General features: G+C 41.9%; 1 protein-coding gene across 5 annotated transcripts in view; it reads left to right on the forward strand.

The window, feature by feature from the left end:
- The window catches only part of fbxo18 (F-box DNA helicase 1), a 64,641-nt gene that overhangs the window by 25,683 nt on the left and 23,955 nt on the right, over nucleotides 1–15,003 (forward strand). For all 5 annotated transcript variants that reach the window (XM_059654482.1, XM_059654481.1, XM_059654484.1 and 2 more), the window contains exons 9-16: nucleotides 406–574; nucleotides 4,977–5,196; nucleotides 7,756–7,843; nucleotides 9,498–9,584; nucleotides 10,135–10,271; nucleotides 13,027–13,126; nucleotides 13,420–13,538; nucleotides 13,685–13,760. In XM_059654482.1, coding sequence (XP_059510465.1) covers nucleotides 406–574; nucleotides 4,977–5,196; nucleotides 7,756–7,843; nucleotides 9,498–9,584; nucleotides 10,135–10,271; nucleotides 13,027–13,126; nucleotides 13,420–13,538; nucleotides 13,685–13,760 — 996 coding nt within the window. The remainder of the gene's footprint in view (nucleotides 1–405; nucleotides 575–4,976; nucleotides 5,197–7,755; nucleotides 7,844–9,497; nucleotides 9,585–10,134; nucleotides 10,272–13,026; nucleotides 13,127–13,419; nucleotides 13,539–13,684; nucleotides 13,761–15,003) is intronic.

Here is a 15,003-nt window from a genome sequence, read left to right on the forward strand (position 1 = left end):
AGATGCAGAAGAGTTGGTGATGAAGGGGTGAAGTTTTGATGTTTTGTCTGCGGATGGTAAATAATCCGTTTATTAGCCTGACTTAGCAAGCTATGTATATTTGAACAGCATGAAATCTCTCAAGTATACATATTACACTGTAACATATGCAATTCAATACTAAGGAGTTGAGCCACATAGGACAAGGAGCTGTCAGGAAATTGAAGAATGAGAAATACACATGAGCAGCTGATAGAGGAGAGGAAAATGTGTCAAGTTGCCATGTCCGGTTCATTAAAACCGGAAACTGACTTGCTGCCAGTTGTAACTTTCCAGCCCAAGTTTGTTTAAAAGCTGGGAATTTTTGCATTACAGATCCAGATCAAACTCTTATTGTTCTAACTTAATTTATTTCTTCTACTGAAGGTACAGGTAAAACTACTACGCTGATTGAATATGCATGGAGGAGACCTCACCTACGATTTTTGTACATCATTTCCGCCAAGCCTGTTCCAGTGGAGACTAATCACATTTTCCCCCCAAATGTGGAATGTACAACCATGCATGCACTGGCCTATCAGTGTATAGGCTACAAGTAAGTAGGAAGTGACATGGGAGCATGCGTGTCCAAACCCAATTTCCCACCCCTTCCAGAGAGGAATCCATCTTCTGTTCCTGTAACAGAATGATTCATAACTTAACATTGTTGCTGTTGGACGCGAAACATATGCTCCGTTTGGTGAGGCTGTGCATTTACATAGAAAATGATCCCTCAGTAATTACCAACTACAAATAAAATGAAATCATTGTGTATCTTTACAGAGTAAAGTCCTTCATAAGCAGTTCCTTACAAACTCTGCAATCCACGTTTATGACAGCTTCAGCAACATTTCTGGGTAAATCTTAGTACATCTGAGCTATTGGAGTTTTGTAAAGAAAGGCCCACAAAAGTAGCGAGGAGTTTTCATCAAGTTTGTAACTTAAAGGGGCAAGAAAATTAGCTTGGAACCTTAGCCAATGCTGATCCAGTGCTGACAGTTGCTCTGACTGCTGTGCTAACCACTCTAACTGCCTAAATAGCGACCGTGACCAAGTTTGAAAACCGATCGAAACACGTGGAAATTGGCAGAATGTTGTTCGTGAAGAGAGCAGTCTCAGGCTACAGTCTGATATTGATCAGCTAGTAAATTGGGTGGATCAATAGCAGATGGAGCTTAATCCCGACAAGTGCTATGTGATACGTTTTGGGAGGTCTAATAAGGGAAGTACATAAAGAATGGATGCTTAGGGAGTACTGAGGAACAAAGAAAGCTTGATGTACAAGTCCATAGATGCCTGTAGATGTCAGCACGGGTTAACAGAGTGGTGTAGAAGGCATATCGGATATTTACCTTCATTAGCTGGGGTGTAGAAGATAGGAGCAAGGAAGTCTTGTTACAACTTTATAAAACATTGTTTAGTCCACGGACGGAATACTGTGTGTACTTCTGGTTGCCATGGTAATGGAAGAATGTGACTGAAGTGGAGAGGGTACAGAGGAGATCCACCAGGATGCTCCCTGGCCTGGGATGAAAAGTTCTCGGATATGAGGAGATACTAGATAAGCTGGGTTTGTTTTTCTTGGAGCAGAGGAAGCTGAGGGGCAATCTGATTGAGGTACAATCAATTATAAGGGAGCTAGACACAATATATTGTGAGAATCTCTTTCCCATGGCAGATATGTATAAGACCAGAGGACATTAGGAGAGGAGCAACAGTATTAGAGGAGATATGAGGATGAATTGTTTTCACCCAGAGGGTATTAGAAATGTGAAATGGGTTGCTTGAGAGGATGGTGGAGGCATGAACTCTTGCAACATTTAAGAAGCATCTGGAGGACTTAAAATGCCAGAGATTAGTAGGCTATAGACCAAGTTCAGGTAAATAGGATTATTGTAGTTTGTTGTTTTTGTTCGACATAGACATGGTGGGCTGAAAGACCAGTTTCTACACTATATGGTTCTATAGAGAATAGGAGCAGGAATTGGCTGTTCACCCCATTGAGCCGTCTGTGCCATTCAAAACAATCTAGACCCATCATCCATCTTCATTTTACTTTTGCCCCATACCTTTAGCTGAAGAATTATATCTGACTCCTTCTTGAAAACATCCAATATTTTTCCCTCAACCACTTTCTGGGGCAGAGGATTCCGCAGTCTCACCAGTCTGAGTGAAAAAATTTCTCCTCATCTCAGTCCTAAAATGCCTACCCCGTGCCCACAGACTGATCCCTATTTCTGGACTCCCTGGTGTCAGAAACATCCTGACTTTAACCTGTCTCGGCCTGTTGGAGTTTCACAGGTTTCTATGCAATTCCCCCTCATTCTTCTAAACTTCAGGGACTATAAAATGCTTCGGGATGAACTGAGGAGCTATACAAATGCAAGTTTTCTTCTCCTTGCCTTTCTTGCTAATGATTTTATGACACCGATAGGTGGGAGATTATTTTCAGAGATTTTTTTACCCTCTTCCATATTCATCACCCTCCTGTAGCCATTCCTGTTTGTCAGCAGCGAACGATGTGCAAACCAGTTCCCTACCGTTGAAGCATGATGACAAAGAAACAAACTTTTCACTGAAAGTGTGATTTGAAATTGCAGCCAACACCCTGAAGTATAGGTCATGAAAGAAGCATAACTGATTTTAATGAATGTTTTATTGAACCAGGTAAATGGAAGTGATAGTCTGAGTTTGTACAATGACGGTGGGTTTGGACGTCGCATCTTAGTCTCACGTTTAACTCAAAGAGCAGTGGAAAACCCTTGGCTGGGACTGTAGAGTCCTAAGTAATGTTTCAATCCAAATAGTGAGAACAGCACTGGTCATAACTGTCCAATATAATCAACAGGAATGTAATGTCAATTCAGAGATAATGGGAACTGCAGATGCTGGAGAATCCAAGATAACAAAGTGTGAAGCTGGATGAACACAGCAGGCCAAGCAGCATCTCAGGAGCACAAAAGCTGACGTTTCGGGCCTAGACCCAAAGCATCACACTTTGTTATCTTGTAGTGTCAATTCATCTGTTTTTGTAGCAGTCAATGTGCAGACCCATGACAGTGAAGGATCAGGAATATATTTCCAAGTCAGGATGGTGAGTGGCTTGGAGGAGAACTTGCAGGTGGTGGTGTTCCCATGTATCTGTTGCCCTTGTCCTCCTAGATGGAGGTAGCCACAGGTTTGGAAGGTGCTGTTTAAGGATATTAGGGAATTTCTGCAGTGCATCTTGTAAATGGTACAACACTACTGCTATTGAGTGTCAGAGGTGGACAGAGTGAATGTTTGTGGATTGGGTGCAAATCAAGTGGGCTGCTTTGTTCTGGATGGTATCAGCTTCTTGAGTACTTTAGGGGCTGCATCTATACAGGCAGATGAAAAGTGACACTTGGTACCAAAAAGTAATCAGAGGTAATGGGAACTGCGGATGCTGGAGAATCCGAGATAACAAAGTGTGGAGCTGGATGAACACAGCAGGACAAGCAGCATCTTAGGAGCACAAAAGCTGATGTTTTGAGCCTAGACCCTTCATCAGAAACGTCAGCTTTACTGCTTCTCTGATGCTGCTTGGTTTTGTTGTTTGTTACAAATAAAAAGAGTCTCAGTACAAGTAAACAATTACGAACCATTAGCACATCACTCAACTAGTTAAAACTCTAACATCCTTGTAACTGTACCCTGTATACAGAGAGACCCAGACAGGAGAAAATGTGGGTGTTATGGTCAAAAGGGACTGGGAAGGTACTTCAGTGGTTCATGTACCCAGGCTTTGCTGAGACAATTTGTCAGGACACTGCTCCTTGACCTTCTGTCTCCAGGTTGCAGGAGGAATAGGGTGGCTGGTTTGTACTTGAAATCTCTGACTTACTGGTTATAAAGATAGAGCTTACAGTAACTGATGAGAGGTTCAATAAATGAGCTTTCCTCAGGCTTGACATGCTTTCTACAGCAGGAAAAAAAGTGCACCTCTCTTTCCCTTGTGAAAATCCAATGATTTCTCACTAATTATTCATACCCCAAGCTGTTCTGCGACCTGGGAGCCTGTCACATAGTTCTTTGAAGGCTTTTATCCATGATAACTGGTCATTATATCAGAGACCAATCATTTACTTGTTGTCAGTCAAATCTTCATTTGTTTATACCCCTTGGCTCCAGTGTGCCTTGAATTAGAATTTCCCTGAACTGCTAGAGCTAACTACTGTGTAAACATCGCTAACAGTGATTACCAAGCAACTTGAATTTAAAAGGTACAGCAATCCTTCAGTTATCTTTGACTTTTAGATGTCCATTTCAGTGCATGACCAAAAGTGCTGAAAAATGAAAGGAAATGGTCTTTACACTAATAGTAAGGAAAAAGCAAAGTCACAGAGTCTTACCAGGCTAAAGGGCTGCTCTCTCATTAGACAGAGACACTGCAAGTGGTTTAACCTAAGGGTCACCATGCCATAGGTGAGGGGAAACGTCAAGAAGGGGAGTCTATCATGGTAACCTCAGCTGGTGCAGATATTGAACCCACACTATTGGTATCACTCTGCATTGCAAACTAGCCATCCTGACAACTGAGCGAACCAACCCCTTCTTTATAGAATTCTCCAAACTAAAAGAAGAAACCCCTATTTATTTACAGTGTTTCTTGATTTTAGATGCTTCTGATGATGACTAGCCAGCGACTCCCACTGAAAGGTGTGTCTCTGTGTGTGTGTGTGTGTGTGTGTGTGTGTGTGAGAGAGAGCGAGAGATCACTGATCACTGTCTACATTTACAAATGAGGGAGGGGTGCTCTGGTGAAATGAAGATGCTTTGAAATTGTGCTTCAAAAATGCTAGGGTCTTCAGAGGAGAAAACAAAAAGAGAATAGAACTTTTATTTGACGTAACTTTTCATTGAATTCTTGTGATCTGTTTTATGATAGCATCACAGTTATAAAAAAAATTTAGTTGAATGCTTGACTTTTCTACTAGGTACCAGAATAAGAGGAAGCTAATAGTTTATGATCTGAAGCCGTTTTCCATTTTTAAACTTCCTGAAGCACGCGGCAGCTTTTTTAGAGCAAAATTAATCTGTCAGAGCCTCTGCATATTCTTCTCCTCTTTGGATGGGACTCTCACCGTGTCACATTTACCAGGACACCAGAAGAGCATGCGTGGAGGTATCAGGCCAATGGAACATCAAGAGAATCAAGTGAGTCAGCAAATTGTATCTAAATCATTTCTCTATTGTGCTCTAGTTGTTTCTCCATGCATCCTAAAATGACTGAATCTTGCTGAGTTATGCTTCCAAGATGCCAAATATATGTCAGCCATGGTTCTGAATCAGAAGGTTGACCATTCAAGTCCCACTGCGGAGACCTGAGCTCAGAAACGGGCGGCACAATGGCTGAGTGGTTAGCACTGCTGCCTCAGCGCCAGGGACCCAGGTTCGATACCACCCTTGAGCCACCGTCTGTGTGGAGTTTGCACATTCTCCCTGTGTCTGCGTGGGGGTGCTCCGATTTCCTCCCACAGTCCAAAGATGTGCAGGCTAGGTGGATTGGCCATGCTAAATTGCCCATACTGCTGAAGGATGTGTAGATTAGGTGGGCTCCAGGGGGATAGGTCTGGGTGAAATGCTGTGAGGGTCAGTGTGGACTTGTTAGGCCAAAGGGCCTGTTTCCACACAGTAGGGATTCTATGATGTAAATTGTGACCCTTCAGCCATCACTGAGGGAATACTGCACTGTGGCAGGTGCCCTGTTCCAAATGAAAGTCAATGAAGGCAGAAAAATGCCACTGTTTCACGGAAGAGTTTTCTCTGGTTTCCTGGACTATATTTATCCTTCAACCAGCATAACACGGATGCTTCACCAGAGGCGCACTGACTGTGTTACTGAGCAGGATGACAAAATGTTTGCAACCAAACCCATTGGCTTGGTGAGCAAGTCTACAAATTCATCCACAACCTGAGCTACAAATCTTCTCAAAGCTTTAAACTAAACCAGATTGCCTGGCCATTACGTCATTGTTTGATTGTGGGAACTTAGTGTCTTTGATCCCAAAGTCAATTGTACCTTCAAAAGCACTTCCTGAGGTCAACTAAACCAGCACAAACCAGGTATTGTACCTAAGAATTTCCTTCTAATTGGCACTTCCCAGCTGTCGTGAAATACCTCCATTCAAGATTTGTATACATAGAAACTTAGAAAATAGGGGCAAGAGTAGGCCATTGGGCCCTTCAAGCTTGCTTTGTCATTCAGTATGATCCTGGTTATCATCCAACTCCATAACCTGTTCCTGCTTTCACCCCATCCCCGTTGGTCCCTTTAGCCCTCTGATCTAGTTCTAATTCCTTCTTCAAAACAATTTGGTCTCAATTCCTTTCTACTGCAGAAAATTCCACAGTATCATCACTTTCTAGGTGAAAAAATTTCTGCTCAGCTCAGTCCTAAATAGTCTGCCCTGCATCATAGAGTCATATAGTCATACAGCACAGAAATGGGCCCTTTGGTCCAACCAGTCTGTGCTGAACATAATTACAAACTGAACTAGTCGCACCTGCCTGCTCCTGGCCCATATACCTCCAAACCTCTCCTATTCATGTACTTATCTAAATGTCTTTTAAACATTGTAATTGTGCCCGCATCTACCACTTCCTCAGGAAGTTCATTCCACACATGAACCACCCTCCGAGTAAAAAAATTTGCCTCCTATGTCTTTTTTAAATCTCTCTCCTCTCACCTCAAAAATGTGCGCCCTAATCTTGAAGTGCCCCATTCTAGGGAAAAGAAAACTACCATCAACTCTATCTATACCCCTCATTATTTTATAAACTTTTATTAGGTCTACCAGGCATCCTATATTTTAATCCAAAAAATTTATAAAAGTGATAAACAACAGAGGACCTAGAACTGATCCCTGTGAAACACCACTGGTCACAGGCTTCAAGTCTGAAAAGCAACCTTTTATCATTATTCTCTGTCTCCTGCCGTTAAGCTAATTATATGTCCAATTGGCAAGCTCACCCTGAATCCCATGCAACCTAACTTTACTAATTAGTCTACTATATGGAACCTTGTCAAAGCCTTTACTAAAATCCAAATAAACAACATCTACTGCAGTGTCGTAATCAGTCCTTTTGGTAATTTCCTTAAAAAACTCAATCAAGTTTGATCTTCAGGATGTGACCCCTGGTTCTGGAACTGTCCAGTCATTGGGAGCATCCTTCCTGCATTCATCCTCTCTAGTCCTGTTAGAATAATATAGATTTCTATGACACTCCACTACACCCCTCATTCTTCTAAACTCGAGAGTTAATATATTCAATCCATGAATGTAGACAAATTCTATTCAGTTACGTTTGAAAGGAGAGAGATTTTGTTGTTTTTACACGTGCCGCTTTGCCTGTTTCGGAAGCTCTCTGTGCTTTCTGCCTGTTGATTGAAGTCTGTGAATTAGCAGGACATTTTACTCAGGTGCTTACCAGGTAGCGCAAAGTTTGTTGTGTAAGTTATCCTCACCACCTTGTGTCAAAGTTGAGGTTATCGCCAACAATCAGTTATGTGTAGCACAACTGTGCACCACCTAGTTCCTCGTCAGAAATGTATTTTCGGTGTGAATTGACAGCTTTTGCTTAGTGCATTGTAAGAAATTCATTGTACGCAAGTCTCCCTGAATGAAGTTATTGTGTGACATTGATGTCATTTCTCAATCACCTTCCCTTAAAAAAAAATTGTACAATGAATAACTATTGTGTTCTTTATTTCAGCAACTAATTGAAGACGCAAAACAGATTTGGGAAAAGATGGTGAATCTGGGTGAAACTAAGGAGAATGGTTACTTCATGACTCGTGATGGTGAAGTTACAGTTGTGTGATAGTTGTTGTTCCAATTGAATTGAAGCAGAGTTTCCCATTTCTTACTCCTGGGGATTGTAGCTTGCAAGTGCCTGAAAAGAAACGTCACAGTAGGCAGTCTGGTACTTTTGATTTCGAAGGCACTAAAAAACATATTCTTAGAATATGAACGTTTCTGGCAAGACCAACATCAATTGGTTTTCCTTAATTGCTTCTTGAGCAGGAAATGGTGAAGCAGCTGCAACAGAACAGTTTTCTATGCAGTAGGTCAGGCATCAAGCTTAAGCCACAGTGGTTAAAAATGTCAGATTTCCTTCCCTGAACGACATTGCTGAACCAAATGTATTTTAATGTTGGTATTTTTGGTATGAGATGAACATTCAACTTAAAATTTGTTAATTAAATTTAAATTTCCTTAACTTCAGAGGTTGTATTTGAAAATGAATCTCTGAAACTTTAGAACAGGCCTTTGGATTATTAGCTAGTGTCATTCCCATTACTCCACCATACCAATCCCTTTTCCCTTTTACTAAAGGGCGGCACGGTGGCTCAGTAGTTAGCCCTGCAGCTTCACAGTGCCAGGGACCCAGGTTCACTTCCACCCTCAGGCACCTGTCTGTGTGGAGTTTGCACATTCTCCCTGAATCTGTATGGGTTTCCTCCCACAGTCCAAAGATGTGCTGGTTAGGTGGATCAGCCATGCTAAATTGCACATTGTGTCCGGGGATCTGTAGCCTAGATGGATTAGCCATGGGAAATGCAGGGTTATGCAGATAGGGTAGGGTGGGCTCCTCTTTAGAGAATCAGTGTGGACACGGTGGGTCAAGCAGCCTGATTCCATACTGTAGGAATTCTGTGATTCTAAAATAAGGCAAGTGGCTTACTGAATGATTTTGGTGTTGCTTTTTTAAATTCTTTTTTGAAGCTTAGACCCTTTAAACCATCCATTACGTGTCTGAATTTCCTGCTAAGAGAGCAGTAGATTTGGAAAAATCAGGAAAAGATTATGGAAAAGAACTTAGCAAGAAGCATGTCATTCGGCAATGCAGGGTAACTAATTCTGTCACTGATTTGACGTAAAATATTTTGTCAAGAAATGTGGTTGAGCTGTGTAAGTTTGAAAGGGGACAAAAATACCATCAAAACCTTCTTGGAGGTAATTATTGATGGGTAATAAATGTCAGCCTTAGGATAAATGTGTAAGGGGCATAACCCATGAAAGAAAATCTTGGGAATGAACTTGGAGGGGGTAGTAGTTACTGTCACTCTCCAGATAATGGAGAAACAGCAAATACAAGCCAGTCAAGTTCTTCATACATTCCAGAACATTAGAACCTGTCATCTAGACATTATGCACATGCTTCAAGTGGCAATTTAGTTTTGGTCATTAAATGTTCTTTTGAAATTAGATTAGAGAAAAACAGCAAGGTTAAGCCTATGTGAAATGTGATTAAAGTGGGAGCCAAGCCTAGAGTCGCTTAAGCTTGGAGTTTGGCACCATAGCAATGGTGGCCATCATGTATCATAGCGAAAAATATTCTAATTTTGACAGAACAGCATTTTTTTCTTTGTGTAGTAAAACTGTTCTAGTAACACTGCAGGACTACTTGCAGGCTGTTGGACTTAAGGTTCTTTTTTCCTTTTTTTTTGAAAGGATATCTGAAACTTTGGCAGCTCAGCAAGCCACAGCTGTTACAGTTTGATGTCATCCTTTTAGATGAAGCTGAAGATTGTAGCCCAGGTAGGTTAGTTACATGCTGTTCTTTTCCAACTGGAGAGGACTGTTCAAACATCAAACGTAATTGAAAGACAGACCCAACAAAGTTGAACATGCAGATACTTAACAATTGTGCATCTTGTGTGATATAAAGAATTGTGTGAACTTGGGAGGGAAATTAAGTTCTGCTGCATTTTATTGTGTTTACATGATCTCTCTACACTTTACAATCTGCAAGACTGATGGGAGGGTGGTAGATCTTCTGGTCTAATAAAGCAAAGTACAGTTAGATATTTGTGTGGATTATTGTAGACCCTGAACCATTCTGTTGTTTGGTGAGCTGCATCCTGTTCCTGAGGTTTAAATGTAAGGTCATGTTCACACTAAGGGGAAGTAATGGATCCCTTATCATCCAAAACATTTTATTACGACAGACCACACAAGCCTGAGCTTTGTAGCCTCATTGTCTGTGGTAAGAGACCACAGCCAAAAGCCATTGCAATTGATTTTGGTTAGTCTATCTCTCTTGCCACCCCTCTTTACCTTTTCCCCGTGATTACCCTCCTTTATCCAGTAATCCTGGACATTGTGCTGTCTCAAAAATGTGGCAAGATCCTAGTGAGTGACCCACACCAGCAGACCAGTGAATTTAGGGGTTCTGTGAACAATCTACTTAAAGCCCACCGATCACATCAGTTTCAACTGACACAGGTAAGGCTTCATTTACTTCCAGTTGTCATCCATGATAATTGTTTTCGGGTCACACAAAAATAAAATTACAAAAGGCGCAGATGAACTCCTTTGCAAAAATTTGGAGCTTTTCGTTGTTGTGGCCTTTGGCTGTCCCATATTGAAGTTATATTCCAGAATCAGTCATTCTAACAGGACTATAGAGGGTCAGTGCAGGAAAGACATTCCCCAGTATCTAGGGAATTCAGAATTAGGGGTCAAAGACTGAGGATACAGAGTTGGCCATTTAGGACTGGAGATAGGAAGAAATTTCTTTACTGGTGAGTAGTGAGTCTGTGGAATTATCTGTCACAGAAAGCAGTTGAGGCCACATCATTTAACGTTTTAATGAAGGATTAGAACACAGAACATAGAACTGTACAGCACAGTACAGGCCCTTCAGCCCACGACGTTGTGTCAAATTTTTACCCTAAACCTAAGGTCTATCTAACCTCCACCCCTACCTTATACGATCATCCATATGCCTATCTAATAGCCGTTTAAATGCCCCAATGAGGCCATCTCCACTACCCTCTCTGGCAATGCATTCCACGCCCCTACCACTCTCTGAGTAAAGAACCAATCTCTGACGTCTCCCTTACATCTACCTCCACTCACTTTAAAACTATGCCCCCTTGTAATTGCTACCTCCACCCTAGGAAAATGTCTCTGGTTGTCCAATCTATCTATAACTCTGATCATTTTGTACACGTCTGTCAAGCCACCTCTCATCCTTCATCGTTCTAAAGTGAAAAGGTTTGGCCCTCTCAACCTTTCTTCTTAAGACCTTCCCTCCATTCCAGGCAACATCCTGGTAAATCTCCTCTGCACCTTTTCTGACGCTACCACATCTTGCCTGTAATGAGGTGACCAGAACTGGACACACTGCTCCAGATGTGGTTGAACCAGGGTTTTGTATAGCTGGAGTATAACTTCACAGCTCTTGAACTCACTCCCTCTATTAATGAAAGCTAAGACATCATACCCTCTCTTAACAACTCTATCCATCTGGGTGGCAGCTTTCAGGGAACTGTGGACATGAACCCCAAGATCCCTCTGCTCCTCCACACTGCCAAGAATCTTTCCGTTAACTCTATATTCTGCTTTCAAATTTGTCCTTTCAAAATGAAGCACCTCACACTTTTCGGGGTTAAATTCCATCTGCCACTTCTCAGCCTAGCTGTGCATCCTATCAATGTCCCTTTGTAACCTAGAACAGCCTTCCGCACTATCCACAGCTCGACCCACCTTCATATCGTCCACAAACTTATTAATCCACCCTTCCACTCCTACATCCAAATCATTTACAGAAATCACAAATAGAAGAGGACCCAGAGCCCATCCTTGTGGTACACCACTCGTAATGCGCACCATGTTGTATATTTTCCGTCCACTACCACCCTTTGTCTTCTGAGGTCCAGCCAATTCTGAATCCAATCTGCCACATTTCTCCCTATCCCACGCCTCCTTACCTTCTGCATGAACCTACCGTGGGGAACCTTATTAAATGCCTTACTTAAATCCATGTATATCACATCTGCTGCTCTACCTTCATCCTTGTGTTTGGCACCTTCAACGAATTCAATAAAGTTTGTGAGGCATGATCTATCCCTCACAAATCCATGTTGACTATCACAAATCAAACTGTGCCTATCCAAGTGATCATGAATCCTAACTCTCAGAGCCCTTTCCAATAGCTTGCCCACCACTGAAGTAAGATAGAGTTAGACATAGTTATAGAATCATAGAGATATACAGCACAGAAATAGATCCTTCGGTGCAACTCATTAATGCCAATCCGATATCCTTCATAAATCGATGCTCATTTTCCAGCACTTGGTCCATATCCCTCTAGGGTCTAGGCCTGTAATGTCAGCCTTCCTGCTCCCCTGATGCTGCTTGGCCTATCCAGCTCTGCGCCTTGTTATCCCTCTAAATTTTCCTATTCATATAGCCATCCAGATGCCTTTTAAATGTTGTAATCATACCAGCCTCCACCACCTCCTCTGGCAGCTCATTCCTTTCATGCACCACCCTCTGTGTGAAAAATTGCCCCTGAATGCCATTTAAATCTTTTCCCCCATGTCGTCTAGTTTCAGACTCCCCACCCCAGGGAAAAGACCTTATCTATTTACCCTACCCATGCCCCTCATGATTATTAGGATGAAAGGGATCAAAGTGTATAGGAAGAAAGCAGGAACAAGGGACTGAGTTGGATGATGAGCCATGATCGGCACGGTGGCTCAGTGGTTAGCACTGCAGCCTCACAGCACCAGGGACCCGGGTTCGATTCCAGCCTCGGGCAACTGTCTGTGTGGAGCTTGCACATTCTCCCCATGTCTGCGTGGCTTTCCTCCGGGTGCTCCGGTTTTCTCCCACAGTCCAAAAGTGTGCAGGTTAGGTGGATCAGCCATGCCAAATTGCCCGTGGCGTTCAGGGGTGTGTGGGTTATAGGAGGATGGGTCTGGGTGGGACGCTTCAAGAGGCAGTGTGGACTTGTTGGGCCAAAGGGCCTGTTTCCACACTGTAGGGAATCTAATCTAATCTAATCGGATTGAATGACAGAGTAGGCTTGAAGGGCTGAATGGCCTACTCATGCTGTTTTCTTTTCCCCTATGTTACTGCGCTATTCTAAATGAAACATGAGTCTATTTTTATCTATGCCTGACTTGCTACTTGATATCCACAATATTCAAAGGTATGATGTGACCATTGGTATTTCTTTCTGTCCTTTCAGAGTTTCAGATTTGGACATAAGATTGCTTATGTTGCAGCCACAATATTGGAAGTGTACAAACATGTCAAAGACAAGACCTTGGTTGGTGGAAAACAAGATGGTAATGAGGAAGAACATGTTTTTATTTTTTTGTGTGTGTGTTGAGCTTGAGGGAAGAATGGTCCAGCAGCCAGGATTCGGTGGGTCTCAGGGGGCAGGAAGATTATGAGAACCTAGATTTTATCAAAACTGTTCACCTTTGTTTGTTTTTGTTAGCCGGTTGCTTTAGCGTTGCTACATGCAACCTTCCAGTCACATGACCTGGATAAGGTCAGTGTAAATTCTTTACTCACAATAAGTTTGAAACTGCTTCTGATTTGTATCAACAGCATTTTCATTAATTCCTTGTGATAGGCAATATTGACAATGACACTGGGCCGATGGCTGTTCTGTGCAGAACCAGTGCTGCAGTCTTTGACGAAGCTGTGTGCATTACTATGAGTGAAAAGCCAAGCAAGGTGTACATCATCGGAGTGAGTATCTTGATATTTATTACAGTTCCAGGACTTTAAACTACAGCAGCTGTGAACATGCAAGCATCATTTTTTAAGAAAATGTGTGTTGTTTCATCTGTTTTATGCCATAGCACTCCGAACTCTTTCATTCCTCTCTCTCATAGGGACTTGATAAACTTGGAATGAACATAATTCTGGACATTTGGATGCTTATGATTCAGGAAAAGGAACAAGCAGCCAGTGAGTTAAGCTTTTGACCATGTTAAGCTTTAAGAGGTGTATTTTGTCCTAGTCTTTTTTTAATGAAGAAAGATTAAGATCAAAGGTACTGATGAGTCTGCTTCAAAACCCATAAGGTAAACAGTCTGTGAGGCCAAGGGCATTTTTTTTCTAACAATAGAAGGAGCCTGAATGGGTGGGGTTAAGCTCCCACTGAACCCAGCTTTTTAGTTTTAGTTTTTGAGTAGCAGTTGCTGGGGTCTTGAAGCTGACTGGAACTTGCAGTACATCTCTCCCTGTTACTCTCTCTCTGAGTTCTTTCTTGATGTTTTTCCTCCTGGATTGGAGAATTACCTGTGTGACAATCTATTTCACTGAATTTGCCTTTGCCTGTGTGTTTACATGCTATATATCGAAACAGTTACTGTCTAGTATTAAATATTATTCTGCTAAGTTTTCTGCTAGAGTTGTTATTCCAAGTTCCTCTTTCTTTTGTTGTATTTTAACTGTAGTGAATGAATAGAGTGTGTGGTGCTCCAAATCTGGTAGTTTGAACAATCAAATTGCATCTGGAATGCAATGCCTGGCACTTACCTTCAAAAAAGGAAAAGGTTATGTTTTAGGCTATCTTCTTAATATATTTTGAGGGATTGGATTTGGTCTGGTTCACTACACACCCTGTTATGTTCCTCCTTTGGATGTTCTGCCTCTGCACAGAGCAACACCTTCGTCACATGAATGAATAAAGTAAAGCCTGCTTCTTTCACTATGGAACCCAGAGAAACATCTTTTCAATGTTTAATCAAAACAGAAGAGGTGAGACCGTTGCATCTTACTGTACAAGGACTCAGCCAGACATGGGTGGAGTGGAAATGAAGAACTGAATGCTGTAAATATGAAATGAAAACAGAAACATTGGAGAAACTCCACAGGTCTGGCAGCATCTGAAGTGAGAGAAACAGTTAATGTTTTGAGTCCAGTGATTCTTCATCAAAACTGTTCTGATGAAGAGTCATTGGACTTGAAATGTTCACTCTTGTCTTTCTCTTGCTGCCAGATTGACTGAGTTTTTACAGCATTTCTCAGCTTCATTCTTATTTTTTGGAGTACTGTTTGGATCCTGAATTTTCTACCTGGAACTTTGCTGAATTAACTGCAAACAAAGCTTGCCTGAACAACAGGTAGCCGTGATGAAAGGTTGAGAGTAAAAAGGGAAATTGAGCAGAACTTGTTCTTGTACAAAATGTGTTGAAATTGTGCAAGA

Source organism: Stegostoma tigrinum, chromosome 25 (assembly GCF_030684315.1).
Source record: "Stegostoma tigrinum isolate sSteTig4 chromosome 25, sSteTig4.hap1, whole genome shotgun sequence".
In the NCBI taxonomy this organism is placed as follows: domain Eukaryota; kingdom Metazoa; phylum Chordata; class Chondrichthyes; order Orectolobiformes; family Stegostomatidae; genus Stegostoma; species Stegostoma tigrinum.